Source organism: Dendrobates tinctorius, unplaced genomic scaffold (assembly GCF_039654945.1).
Source record: "Dendrobates tinctorius isolate UK_male_01 unplaced genomic scaffold, ASM3965494v1 ptg000093l, whole genome shotgun sequence".
Lineage (NCBI taxonomy): Eukaryota > Metazoa > Chordata > Amphibia > Anura > Dendrobatidae > Dendrobates > Dendrobates tinctorius.
The window spans coordinates 22,946,490-22,960,000 of NW_027361761.1; the positions used below are offsets into that span (position 1 = coordinate 22,946,490).

The 13,511-nt window shown below is 47.9% G+C and overlaps 1 protein-coding gene across 3 annotated transcripts in view; it reads left to right on the forward strand.

Annotated features, from left to right (window-relative positions):
• Window positions 1–238: 238 nt before the first annotated feature.
• The window catches only part of ANKRD66 (ankyrin repeat domain 66), a 24,233-nt gene continuing 10,960 nt past the window's right edge, over window positions 239–13,511 (forward strand). For 2 of the 3 annotated variants that reach the window (XM_073586567.1, XM_073586570.1), the window contains exons 1-3: window positions 239–351; window positions 4,236–4,352; window positions 8,179–8,337. In XM_073586567.1, coding sequence (XP_073442668.1) covers window positions 8,190–8,337 — 148 coding nt within the window. In that variant the 5' untranslated portion in view covers window positions 239–351; window positions 4,236–4,352; window positions 8,179–8,189. The remainder of the gene's footprint in view (window positions 352–4,235; window positions 4,353–8,178; window positions 8,338–13,511) is intronic. The other variant, XM_073586569.1, reaches the window with a different exon arrangement.

The following is a 13,511-nucleotide window of genomic DNA, read 5'->3' on the forward strand; positions in this document are numbered from 1 at the left end:
CAGATAAACTTGTAGTGTATTGGGACAGCATATCATAGAGGACATTATATGGACTGTCAGAAAAAATGTATGTGGATCTATAAACATATTTCGAATGTGCGATGATCCAGGCTTATCTGATAATCTAGCAGTTACCAGCGTTCCTTAACATGGAAGTTTATGCAATTGTTTACAGAGATTTTCACAAGTACGGAGCAGCATTGAGAGGCCGCGGTCACACAATAGGGAGGAGAGAGTTTCCATGGTGGCCTCCAACAACAAAAAATGCCTTCCCTGAACTTCTGTAGTGTCTCCTCACTCTGAAGATCTGGGTGGAAACATCATAATGCTTCTCTACGACTGCAGGACACAGTAAGTTTTCTGAATCCCTGTGCTGCTGTGTCTATGTAATAATCATCATTGTGATCCCCCAGAAACTAGCAAATAAGAACGATTATTGTGTAAATGGCATTTAAAGTAGATGCCATAAACAACATATATTAGCTAGGCACTAGGTGAATAACTGCTGCTGTCCAACCACTTTGACCCCACCCCAGCACAATAATGGGGGGCTCCAAACCTATGTGAGAGGCTTTGTAGTGAGCATGTGCATCCTCTGCTCCATTCACTGCCTACAGGAATAGTGATCCAGGAAAGATATTTATCTTTGTATCGTGTTAGCCAGTAGATAGAAAAATATTCAGAATTGAGAGTCTTCAGTGCTTGATACCATTTAATAGCTAACTGAAAAGATGGTAACACATTGCAAGCTTTCGAGGCTACTCAGGTTCCATCTTCTAAGTGAAATAAACAAGCTCTTAAAGGGGTTGTCCGGTCACAAGTTATCAGTTCTTTCAATGTCAGATCAGTGGGATCCAAAACCTAACACTTCTACTGATCAGTTGCTACAAGGTTCAACGATGGCCAACGGTAAACAGATTGATCAGAGCTGCATGGCACAGCTCCATTCAATGTGTAGCAGCCACTGCTGGGTACTGTAGGTCAGCTCCTGCTCTTCTGAGAATAAGCTGTTCTTCAGTACGTGGAAGTGGTTGCTACATACTGAATTGAGCTGCGCAGTGCAGCTATGTTCAGTTCATGGAGTAAGGACTGGGTCGCACTTTGAAATGCGTAAGAAATTTGTTAATTATACCTTGGATGTACCAGAGGATATGTCTTTTTAAGTTTGCTGGAATTAAATCTTATTTTAATTGAAACCTTTGGCTGGAGGATTTTCTTATTTGGATTTACCTGTTCCTCCGTGCCGAAGACTATAATGGTCTTTTGTTGGGTGAGCGGACTTCCTTCTCACATCTATGTTCAATGTTTATATCCGGCCACTGGAGCTTAGAGCATCTTATTGGAGAGTTTGCCGGGTGATACACACTCACCAATCTGATATTGCTTGTAGGTCAACATCTGGTGACCAGACAACCACTTTAAGTTGCTTTTGCTTTGGCACCAGTCATGAATTTATTTTAGAAAGTTTTAAAAGTTTTAGCAGTGGTTAAAAAAATGAATCCCCCACCAGTGATGATGTGGTTAGTAGGTGGTGCATGAGACAGCTACCAATGTGTTGGGGCGGGTGTGACATTACTGTTTTGTGTTGGTCAGGACTGGGGACAAATAATGGCCACCTTCCAAAAACACCATGTTGTACATCATAATCGAGAAGATTTTATTTTAGTTATGTATCCCCACTCATCTCGTCAGTCAAGCAAGAAACAGGTCACAGCTCCGTCCATCACATATAAATAGGTCAGCACAACTTATTGTGCATTAGTTTTTTATCCAGGTTGGGAACGGCCGCTTGGTTAAGTGGAACTTAATTGGGAGTTGTCAGTGTCAATTAATTCATAGCTAAATTAAGAGAATTTTCTCATGGTTACATATGACCTTCCTCTTGTCATGGTGCCCTCTACTGTTCTTCTGATTCTGTCTCAGAACGTCCTCCGACTCCTCCTTATATGCTTAGCGCAGGTGGTCACTCATACTCAGTAGTTCAGTCCTACCTTCTAAATAGTATTGTTTATGGGCAGCAAAACCTCCAATCTAGACAGCAGATTTTCTTTTTTAATTACTCCATTTGAGAAGTTATCATGTTTTGCAAAACCTAACAGAGAAATGTAATACTGAATTACTGAGTAATCCCTATAAGACTGATATTTATCAGCAGATCTTGCATGTGTATGGTTCCTTGGCTTGTTCTCTTGGGAAAACACGATTCACTATTCTGAACTTGCTGTAAGATGCTTTCTTCATCCGGGAAATAAACTGTACAAGACCTTACTGGCAGCTGCTAATTCCTTTCTTTCTGTGACTGTACAATTGCTTTCTTGACCTCAAGATTTCCAAACCTTAGTGAAAGTTTTGATCAAAGAAATATTTTCTGTTTTACATCTGAAAGTCTTGACCGTAGGTCTGACGATCAGAACCAACAGCCTCATATACACCGGTAATGTAACATAGACCCCCCATAACATAGATAATACCTTCTGAAAGAGCTCACTGATTGGAGCTATCGGGGTAAGAAGTCCGTACATTTCTTGTCAGGGCTGACGGAACGCACCAAATAATAAAGATGGTAATAAGGTGCGTTCGCAGCCCGAGGTCCACCGGGGTGGTAACCTGCTGCTCAGTAATGTCGGATGCTATATGACGGTATACTATAAGAACACACGCGGGTTATCGTCACCCGGTGTGTACAGGGGCGGACTCTGTTGCTTCACAGAGCCGCACTACCGCTGAACATAAACGCCAGAGCCTGTTTGTGCTCACAGAGCTCGGCTAAAACAGCGCACAGTGTACGGCCACAGTATGCTACCCCAAGGACACGGGGTTAGAGTCCCTCTAGGCCCACTGAGTGCGCGGCGTCGCTGCCATGAGCGCCGCTAAAGACGCTGGCAGTGGAGTGTGGAACACGTGCACTGAGGCGTGCTGGATCACTGGTGAGGACCAATGTTTGACTCAAACCCTGACCTACCTACTCCTAAGCCTGGGTGCTAGCAGGTTAGGCGGCACAACACATGCGTACCAAGGGTAGGGGTTTCATAATGGGTCAATCACCAGATACATTCATATGTGCATACATCTCTCACACCTCATAGTCTGTAAATACAGTCTATCCTAGCGCATGGGAGAGCGGTCATGCGAACCTTTTATAGCGACGGGCGTCCGGGACCTTCCTGGCTTCTCGGATGGGCCAATCTGAACACGAGCAGGACCTGAGCACGTGACCCTCGATCTCCAATGGGAGATCACTCCACGGGCATGCTCAGTGGCCTGACATGAGGACTTAGTCCCTGGAGAATCTCGCTGCTGAGCAGCATGCATTGTCATAGCTGTGTCAGAGGTGGCAGCAGCAAGCAAACCCACGGAGTTGGCCTGGGCAGAGCGCCGGGACTGACGAATCTGCTGAGCAGGCTCCACTGTGACTGAAGAAGAATGGGAGACCGCTGGGAGGAAGGCTCTGGATTCCTGCTGTGCAGTGGCAGGTAGCCGACGCCTAACATTTCTTACCTTCTAAATATTCCCCGTCACCTGTGTTTAGGAAAAGGTTACCGACAGCGTCGGACTGGAGCACCTTGGGCCCACCATAGAAAATCATCCTTGGGGCCCACTATGTAGCTACATAGAAATAAATACAAGACCACCAATTGTGCGGTAAAATGCACTAATATCCGGGTATAATATAAGGTAGTACACGTCTTAATTATGTAGCAGGGGTTTGGTAGCCGCCCTCATAGAATAAAATGTAGCCCCCCACAAAATATAATGCAATCTCCTCATATAGTATGATGCAGCCCCTCCACAGAATATTATGTAGCCCCCTTAGAGTATAATGCAACCCCCCATAGACTATACTGTAGCACCCTCATAGGGCATAATGCAGCCCCCCTCATATAGTATGATGTAGCCCCCTAAGAGAAAAATGCAGCCCCCACACAAAATATAATGTAGCCCCCTCATAAATTATAAAGCAGCCCCGTCATAGAGTAAAATGCAGCCCCCTCCACCTCCATCATTGTTCTCCCCCTCCACCCCATCATTGTCCCTATCACCACCTCCATCATTACATTCTCACGCATCACCCCTATTATTGCCAATTCCACCACCTCCATTGTTCTGCCTGTTCATGTGCAGCAAAACATTTCTTAAGTGTTGTTCCAGCTATGGCCATTGGATGTCATAGTTGCCCTTCTCTTTTTCTATTCATGGATGTAAAATCATTTCCCTTTAATTGTTGTTCTGTTTAGAACCACCCCTCCAGGTTTTCCGGGCTGGAAGCTTGTAGCCATTTTCTCCCGGATCTCTGAGATACTCACATGCGTCCAGCTCTCTGCAAAATCACTGCTCCTATCAAGCGGATTCCGGTGAGGGTTTAATGCAGTTATGTGTTGTGCTATGTATCTCTGTTGGCTAGCCATAATGCAGCCCCCATGATGTTTGCAATGTATTTTCAACTCCTTGTAATGCTCTTGCTCTGCATGTAGTTATATGCATTTCTGTTCATGGTAGTGCAATGCTGGCAGCCTAAGTTTGTTTAGATATCTCTTTTCACTGCATTGTGTGTTGTATTACTCAGCCTCTGTAATAATGCCTGCTACTGATATACTGTAACAGCACTCTGTATCATTGCCTTTACTGTTATGATAGCACCTTGTATTATTGTTGTGTTGTTCCCTACCAGCACTGACATACTGCACTGTCTGTTTCTTTATAATTTTTACCCGATCTCATCCACAATTGTGTTCACCAATCTCCTCCACTATATCATTCGTTATCATCTACCATTGTTGTTCACATCATCTCAATAAATATAGACTTAAGCACCCATACAGTCTTTTTACTGGGAGTGGATGAAGGGTTTAGCCATATGCTGGAATCCACACAGCGTCATACGAAGAAGAAGGCAGAACATCCATCATTGCCTCCCCCCACCACCACCATTGTCCTTTCCACCACTATCATCACTGTTATTTCCACCACAACCATCATTGCTTTCTCCCCCACAACCCCCATCATTGCACATTCAACACCTAATAATAAATAATAATCTTTATTTTTATATAGCGCTAACATATTCCGCAGCGCTTTACAGTTTGCACACATCATCATTACTGTCCCCGATGGGGCTCACAATCTAAATTCCCTATCAGTATGTCTTTGGAGTGTGGGAGGAAACCGGAGTACCCGGAGGAAACCCACGCAAACACGGGGAGAACATACAAACTCCTTGCAGATGTTGTCCTTGGTGGGATTTGAACCCAGGACCCCAGCGCTGCAAGGCTGCAGCGCTAACCACTGAGCCACCGTGCTGCCCACCACTGAGCCACCGTGCTGCCCATCACTGAGCCACCTCCATCATTGCCTCCCCCCACCACCACCACCATCATTGTCATTTCCACCACAACCATCATTGCCTTCTCCCCCACCACCCCTTCATTGCCATCATTGCCTCCACCCCAACAACCCCCATCGTCCTTTCCACCACCCCCATCAGTGCTCTCTCCATCATCCACATCACTGCCAATCTCCAATACACACACAGCACCACACACACATAGCACTGCACCACTCTCATTCACACTCGCACACAGAAGCACTGCACCACATACACACAGGCATGTACACAGGCAGACAGACACACACCGCACCACTCACCTCTCCGCGTAGTCCCCGCAGCCGCAGCACATCCCGTCAGCATCTTCATCGCTGGCAGCTTTCTCTCTGAAACAGCCACGCGCTGAATGATGGCGTCATCCAGCTGCGCTGTGTCAGACAGGAAGCACCTGGCAGGAAGCAGGACAGCATCGGATCCCTGCAGCTCCGCTCCGCTGCCAAGCTGCAGGGATCGCTCTCTACCTGCCGATTGTAATCATGGTTAGCTGCCCTGCAGGGGCCCACCTCTTGGGCCCCGATGCAGCCGCAACGGCTTTACATGCGGGCAGTGTTAGCCTCAGCCTGTGGCTAACACTGCCCCCTAATAAAGTAAAATGAGTATTCATTCCTCTCCACGCCCATGGGGGCATGGGGAAGCGTGAATATTCATTTCTCTTTAGCAGTGGGGACAGACTCCTGTGCTCCTGCTGCTCCACTGGCACCAGGCGGGCCCCCCTGACTCAGGGGCCCTATAGCAGTTGGATGTGGTGCTATTAACGACACAACACTGGCTGGGGGGCCCCTGGAGCAATGAGGGCCCTAGTTAGCTGCTGGCCAGTATACCAGCAGATGTCAGTGCCTGGGCCCACCGGAGAATCCTCCAGTTCTCCGGTGGGCCAGTCTGACCCTGGTTACCAACTGTTCACAAATTCAAGGGGTTTTTTTTTAAACAATTTTGTGCATGATACCATGACTGCAATTTTTATCATTTTACAGATAACAGTAAATGCTCCCTAGGTATTCAAGTTACTAGTCTCAGCTGTAGACATGTATGTAACAGTAACTTAAAGGAAATCTGCCAGCCGGATTTCGCCCCAAACTATTTATATGAGCATGTAGGTCTTTCAAAGACAAGTCCAGCATTACCTTTACATAACCAGTCTGTTCCTCTGTCACTTAGAAATCAGGGTTTTTATAGGTATGCAAATGAGGCTGAAAAGTTATTTGTAGATCTGATGCCTGTCACTCCAGCTCTAGTCCCAACCTGTGTTGCCTTCTCCTTCTTAACTGATGGCTCCGATACCTGAAGTCGCACAGTATAGAGGCTGTCAGTCATGCAGGAGACGGTGGGCCGGGAATAGAGCTGGAGTGATAGAGACTTCTGATCTATGAATAGATCTTCAGCCTCAGTTGCATATCAATTCAAACACTGATCTTTCAGTAACGGAGAAATGGACCGGCCATGTAAAGGTTTAGCTGTAGTTGTGTTTGAAAAACTACACATATAGCTTGGTGGGTGAAATCCTGCTGACAGATTCCCGCTCAAATGTTAATAATTTATAGGATTTTTCAAATTTATGTTTAAATATGACGGATGTCAGTTGTGTTATTTTTGAACTAGTTGTCCTATAAAAAATAAAATTGGCAATTCTGGTGCAGGAATCACAGCAACTAAACCACAAAGTTGAGACCACGTAACATAACAGAACGGTATGTGCTTAGGAGCAGAGAGCAGGAAAGTCACCAATGCTATGCTGACTCCATAACTGCAGAGTCCAGACCTCCTCTTGTATTAATATCAACAAAAACAATGTGCCACGGCCGGGAGCTTCATACTCGAGCAGCTGCATGCAGCCTTACATTACCAAGAACAATGCCGGGAGTCAGATGGAGTGATGTAAAGCCGCCACCTCTGGAGAAAATGTGTTCTGTGCAGAGACGGATCACATTTCTCTATCTGGCATTTGATGGAGGTGTCTGGGTTTTGTGAATATCAGGGGAACGTTACCCCCTGACTGCATTGTGCCTACTGTTCAGTTCGGAGGAGGAGGGATAATGCTATTGGCTTGTTTTTCAGGGGTCGACCTCAGGCCTTTCTTCCAGTGAAATTAAATCTTAACACTTCAGCACAAAACATTGTGGACAATTGTAGCGTCTGTCTTTTTGGGAACAGTTTGGGGAAGACCCTTTTCTGTTCCCCAGGACTGTGCCTAGCGCATAAGGTTGATAACTGCGTCGTTGGGGGAGTTTGACGGAAGAACACGAGGCGCCGCACAGAGCCCAGACCTCAACACCACCCAACGAATTTGGGATGAACTAGAATGAAGACTGTGAGCCAGGCCTCTCTGCAACATCAGTGTCTGACCTCACAAATGCTCTTTTGGATGAAGGAGCAAAAATTCCCACAGACATCCAAGATCTTGTAGAAATCCTTCCCAGATGAGTGGGACCTGTTAGATATACAGAAGGGCCAACTCCATATTAATGTCTAGGTATGGGAGGTCAGAAAAGCTTCTGTAGGTGTAATTTGGAGGCAGAACAATACTTTTGTCAATATAGTGTATTCGGGCAGCGCGGTGGCTCAGTGGTTAGCCCTGTTGCCTTGCGGCGGCGGTGCCATCCTACCAAGGAGTTTGTATGTTCTCCCCGTGTTTGCGTGGGTTTTCTTCCAGTCCCACAGGAAATTTGCATTGTGAGCTCCATTGGGGACAGCATTAATAATGTGTGTAAAGCTCTGCAGAATATGATAATGCTATATAAGGAATGCATAATAAATAAAATAATGTTTTTATTACATTTTTTTCTCTTTGAAACTAGAAATTTACAAGATGGCAGACGTCACTGAGCTCCACCAAGCGGCTGCTCTTGGGGATTATGATTTCGTCTCTGAGATCTTGAAGAAAGGTCTTAATGACCCAAATCACAAAGATATTGACTGGAACGACAGGACCGCACTGCACTGGGCAGCAGCCAAAGGTAGATCCACATTGTACAGCAATCCCAAGCACATTAAGGAAATGTTCCAACATGGAACTTTACCCTAAATCGTCATGGTCCCGGACTTCAGGGTCCCAATAAAGCCATTTACGTGTCGTCCCCTGATATCCAGAAGTATGAAAGGAAACTGGTACATGCAACGAGTACAGTACATCAATAGGGACACCCCCAAAAAATGAAACACTAGAGGAGAAAAATGATCTGATAGGAAAAATTATTCTTAATTTTAGCAGCACTGAAGACCCTTTCTAACAAGTCATAAAAGTAAGCTTTATTAGGTGATAGTTAAGTAACACTTATTAAATTAACAATTGTTACGTGCTATTATTACTGTAAGTATTATTAGTTAAGGGAATCTAAGTAAAGGACTAAAAAAACTTTCCTGCAATATGGCTGGCACTTTTCTGGGGGTAATGGCAATGTTATAGGGTTATTGTTGGTATAAATATTATGCATGCTCTTTAACATTGTTTTGAGTACACTGATGCTGATATTCCTACGGGGGGGGGGGGGGGGAACCTCGATTTAGTGGCGTCCCCAAACTCTGCAGGGGATTCTTAAACCAGTGTAGCCTCCACTTTGAATTATTACCTCATCATTACCCCTCTGACCGGGCAAAAGTGGCCTTCATTATGTCCAATCTGGAGGGGGAGGTCCTGTCCTGGCTGAACCCTCTCTGGGAACAGGACGATCCCGTAGTGTCGAGCCTTCCGGTCTTTTTGGATACCTTTCGCATGGTCTTTGATGAGCCAGGCCGGTTAGCCTCTCTTACAGAGTCCCTTTTTAATCTCCACCAGGGTGACCTCACAGTCGGACAGTATGCTATCCGCTTCCGTACTCTTTCCTCTGAGCTAGGTTGGAATAACGCGGCACTGGTAGGGACATTCTGGCGTGGTCTCTCTGGCAGGATAAAGGATGTGCTTGCGGGTCGGGATACCCCGACCACTCTGGAAGACCTTATCTCCCTGGCCACTAGCATAGATCTATGGTTCCAGGAGCGCGCCCGGGAGTTGGCTAGAGACAGGAGGTCCACTAGACCTTCCCCTTCTGCCAATCGGTCCTCTAGTCCACGTCCAGCCGGGACTCCTTCTACTCGCCCTGCCAAACCCGTGCAGGTAGATCGTGTCAAGTTGGCTGAGTCACATCGGAAGGAGAGACGGGCGCAAGGCCTATGTTTCTATTGTGGAGGGACTTCGCATTTCCTCCATTCCTGTCCAGAGAGACCGGTAAACTCTTCCACTTAGGTCAGGTAAGAGAGGCCTCCCTAGGTGCTAGTAATTCCTCTCAATCCCTCACTATGTCTGTTCTTTTGGTTTCGGGTCGGAGACGTGGGTCCGAGGTGGCCTACGTGGATTCGGGCTCAGCAGGTAACTTCATCCGGCCTGAAGAGGTGGACAAGTACCAGATTCCTGTGGTTACCCTACTAAATCCTCAGTTAATTGCTTCAGTGGATGGCAGACCGTTACAGGAGACCGTCCCTATAGTCACTGAGGAGGTGGAGTTGCAAGTCGGAGCCTTACATCATGAAAAGATGGCCTTTTACATATTGCCTAATCTTTCCCATGCAATTCTACTTGGACTCCCTTGGCTAAGGCGGTCCTCAACTGGTCTTCGGGGGAAGTACTCCGCTGGGGACACTAGTGCCATGCTCGGTGCCTGAACCCTATTCGTCTTGCTGCCGCCTCACGGCCACCTCCTGATCTCTCGGGGCTTCCCTCAGCCTACTGGTCCTACGCAGATCTCTTTGATAGGAAGGAAGCAGAGACCCTTCCCCCGCACCGGCCTTTTGACTGCCCGATTGAACTAATCCCTGGCTCCACTCCTCCTAGGGGCAGGATCTACCCACTATATCCCGCAGAGACCTTAGCCATGTCTGAGTACGTCCGGGAGAACCTTGCCAAAGGTTTTATACGGAAATCGTCCTCTCCCGCAGGAGCCGGCTTTTCTTCGTCAAGAAAAAGGACGGATCTCTGCGGCCATGCATTGACTATAGGGGCTTGAATGATATCACAATCAAGAATAGGTACCCTCTTCCACTCATTCGGGAGTTGTTTGATCACCTCAGAGGGGCCCGGATCTTCTCCAAGTTAGGCCTTAGAGGAGCCTACAGTCTGATCCGTATCTGCGCAGGCGAAGAGTGGAAGACCGCCTTTAACACTCAAGACGGCCATTACGAGTACCTAGTCATGCCCTTTGGTCTCTGCAATGCTCCTGCTGTGTTTCAAGAATTAATCAATGAGATCTTCCGGGACCTCTTGTATTCCTGTGTTATAATGTACTTGGATGACATCCTTGTGTTCTCGCCGGATCTTTCGTCCCATAGAAGGAGTATTCGCCTGGTACTACAGTGTCTTTGGGAGAGATTGAAAAGTGTCTCTTTGAGCAGACCTCTTTGCCATTTCTGGGCTACATTATCTCCTACGCTTGATTGAGGATGGATCCCGAGAAACTGTCCGCCATTCTCAAATGGCCCCGTCCCGTCAGAGTAAGGGCTATACAACGGTTTCTCGGATTTGCCAATTACTACAGGCAATTTATCCCTCCTTTTTCCTCAATAACCAAGTCTATTTCCACTCTTACCCGAAAGGGGATGAGTCCCAATTCTTGGACTATGGAAGCTGAAGAAGCCTTTCAGACTCTAAAACGGGTTTTTTCTGCGGCTCCGGTGTTGCACCGTCCCGAGAGCAGCAGACCCTTCGTGCTTGAGGTGGATGCCTCTTCAACAGGAGCAGAGGCAGTACTGTCCCAGAAATCCGTCTCCGGTCGACTGCGTCCCTGTGGATTCTTTTCCAAGGCTTTTTCCCCATTAGAGTTCAATTACTTGATCAGCGACCGCAAACTTTTAGCCATAAAATTGGCCCTGGAAGAATGGCGTCATCTTCTGGAGGGGGCTGTCAATCCCTTTGTAATTTACTTAGGCCAAGTTTTTGTGGTCAATCTCCAGTCTGCCCAGATACTCAATCCTCAACAGGTCAGGTGGTCCTTATTTTTTGCCCGCTTGATTTCGAGATCCTCTTTCGCCCTGGCAACAAGAACACTAAAACCGATGCCTTATCCAGGGTTTTCCAGCTGACCGAGACAGTGGAGGAGCCTTCTCACATTATTGAATCCACTAAAATCATCACCGTGGCTCCTGTGAATCTGCTTTCTCTACCTCCAGGCAAGACTCTCGTGCCTGAGGATGTCAAAAGAAAGGACTTACTTTGGGGTCATTCCTCCAAACTGGCTGGTCATGCCGGAGCAAAGAAGACGCTCGCTCTCATTTCTCGTCACTACTGATGGCTTACTCTTTGCCAAGAGGTGGTTGATTTAGTTGCCTCTTGTCCTTCCTGCGCAAAAAACAAAGTACCATGACGGCCTCCATCCGGCTTGTTGCTTCCATTGCCAGTCCCTGCGGTGCCCTGGGAACACATCGCCATGGATTTCATCACCGATCTGCCCCGTTCATTCGATTGTACAGTGGTTCTGGTGGTAGTGGATCACTTCTCCAAGATGGCACATTTCATCCCTTTGACCGCACTCCCCTCAGCTCCTGAGCTAGCCAAGGTCTTCATCCATCGGATCTTCAGACTCCATGGACTACCTCGACGTATAGTGTCTGACCGAGGAGTTCAGTTCACTTCCAGGTTTTGGCGGGCACTTTGTAAGCTCATGGATGTATCACTGGATTTCTCCTCCTCTTACCAAACGCAGTCCAACGGGCAGGTGGAGCGAACTAACCACATGTTGAGTGGGTACCTGCGTCATTTTTCCAACGCCCACCAAGACTACTGGGTTGACCTACTCCCCTGGGCTGAGTTTGCCTACAACAACCATGCTAGTGATTCCTCAACCAAGTCTCCGTTTTTTATTGTGTTTGGCCGACATCCTGGTGTTCCTTTTCTTGTAACCCCCGCTTCCGAGGTACCTACGGCCAACGCCTTGTCCTCGGCTTTTTACAAGATCTGGGTCGAGACCAACACGGCACTCAAGAGAGCTGGTGATCGGATGAAGAATCACGCTGACAAGAGGAGACTGGATCCTCCACCGTATCGTATTGGGGAGAAAGTCTGGCTCTCATCCAAGTATATCCTGCTAAAGTTGCCCTCATACAAGTTGGGTCCCCGGTACATTGGCCTTTTTGAAATCCTTGGATGTGTCAATTAAGTCGCCTACAAGTTGAGGTTGCCTGCTTCGCTCCGAGTCCCGAACACCTTCCTTGTCTCTCTCTTGAAACCTGTGGTACTAAACTGTTTTCACACCGCACCTGATCCCGTTTCTCAGCCGGTTGGTACGGACAATATCTTTGAGGTAGGAGATATTCTTGCCATGAAAAGGGTCAGAGGGAAGACCTTTTTCCTTATTGACTGGAAGGGCTTTGGTCCTGATGAGAGGTACTGGGAACCCCGGGAGAATATCAATGCTCCCCACATTCTCAGGAGATTTTTTGCCAATCTCGGGGGGGGGGGGGCAGCTTAAGGGAAGGGGTGCTGTCACGGCCCCCATCGCGCCTCTGTATACTCACCTCCCTGCTCCTGCGCCGCAGCCTCTCACCGCCCAACAGCCGTGGCGTCCTCCTCTGACTGGTCCGCGGCCGACGGCATCACTGCACGCTATGCGCATGCACTGTAGACCGTGGCCACGTCTCCTCCCTCCTCTATGTGCTCTGGCGGTGCCCTGACCCAGAAGCACCGCCAGACCAATGGGAGGCTATGCCTGGGTATTTCAGGCCGCCCTCCTGTAATGGAGGCGCCTGATCTTCTTGTTACAATTGCACATTAGGCCTGCTACTCTTTTTGTCTCTGGTGATCTCTCTCCCTTGCTTATGTCCCTGCTCCGTCCTGCTGTCCGTGCATCCCTCCTGTAGTCCTACTCCGATCCCGCCTCCTGTTGCCCCGTGGTCCACTCCTGCAGTCCTGATCCAGTCCTGCTTACTGTTGTCCCGTGGTTCACTCCTGCAGTCCTGCTCCAGTCCTGTCTCCCATGCCCTGCTCCGGCCTGTTCTGTGGTCCTCTCCTGCAGTCCTGCTCCAGTCCTATCCCCTGTGTCCTGCTCCGTCCTTTTGCTCCATGGTTCCCGCCTGCAGTCCTACTCCGGTCCTGTCTCCTGTTGTGTCGTGGTCCAATCCTGCAGTCCTACTCCAGTTCTGCCTCCCGTGTCCTGCACTGTCCGGT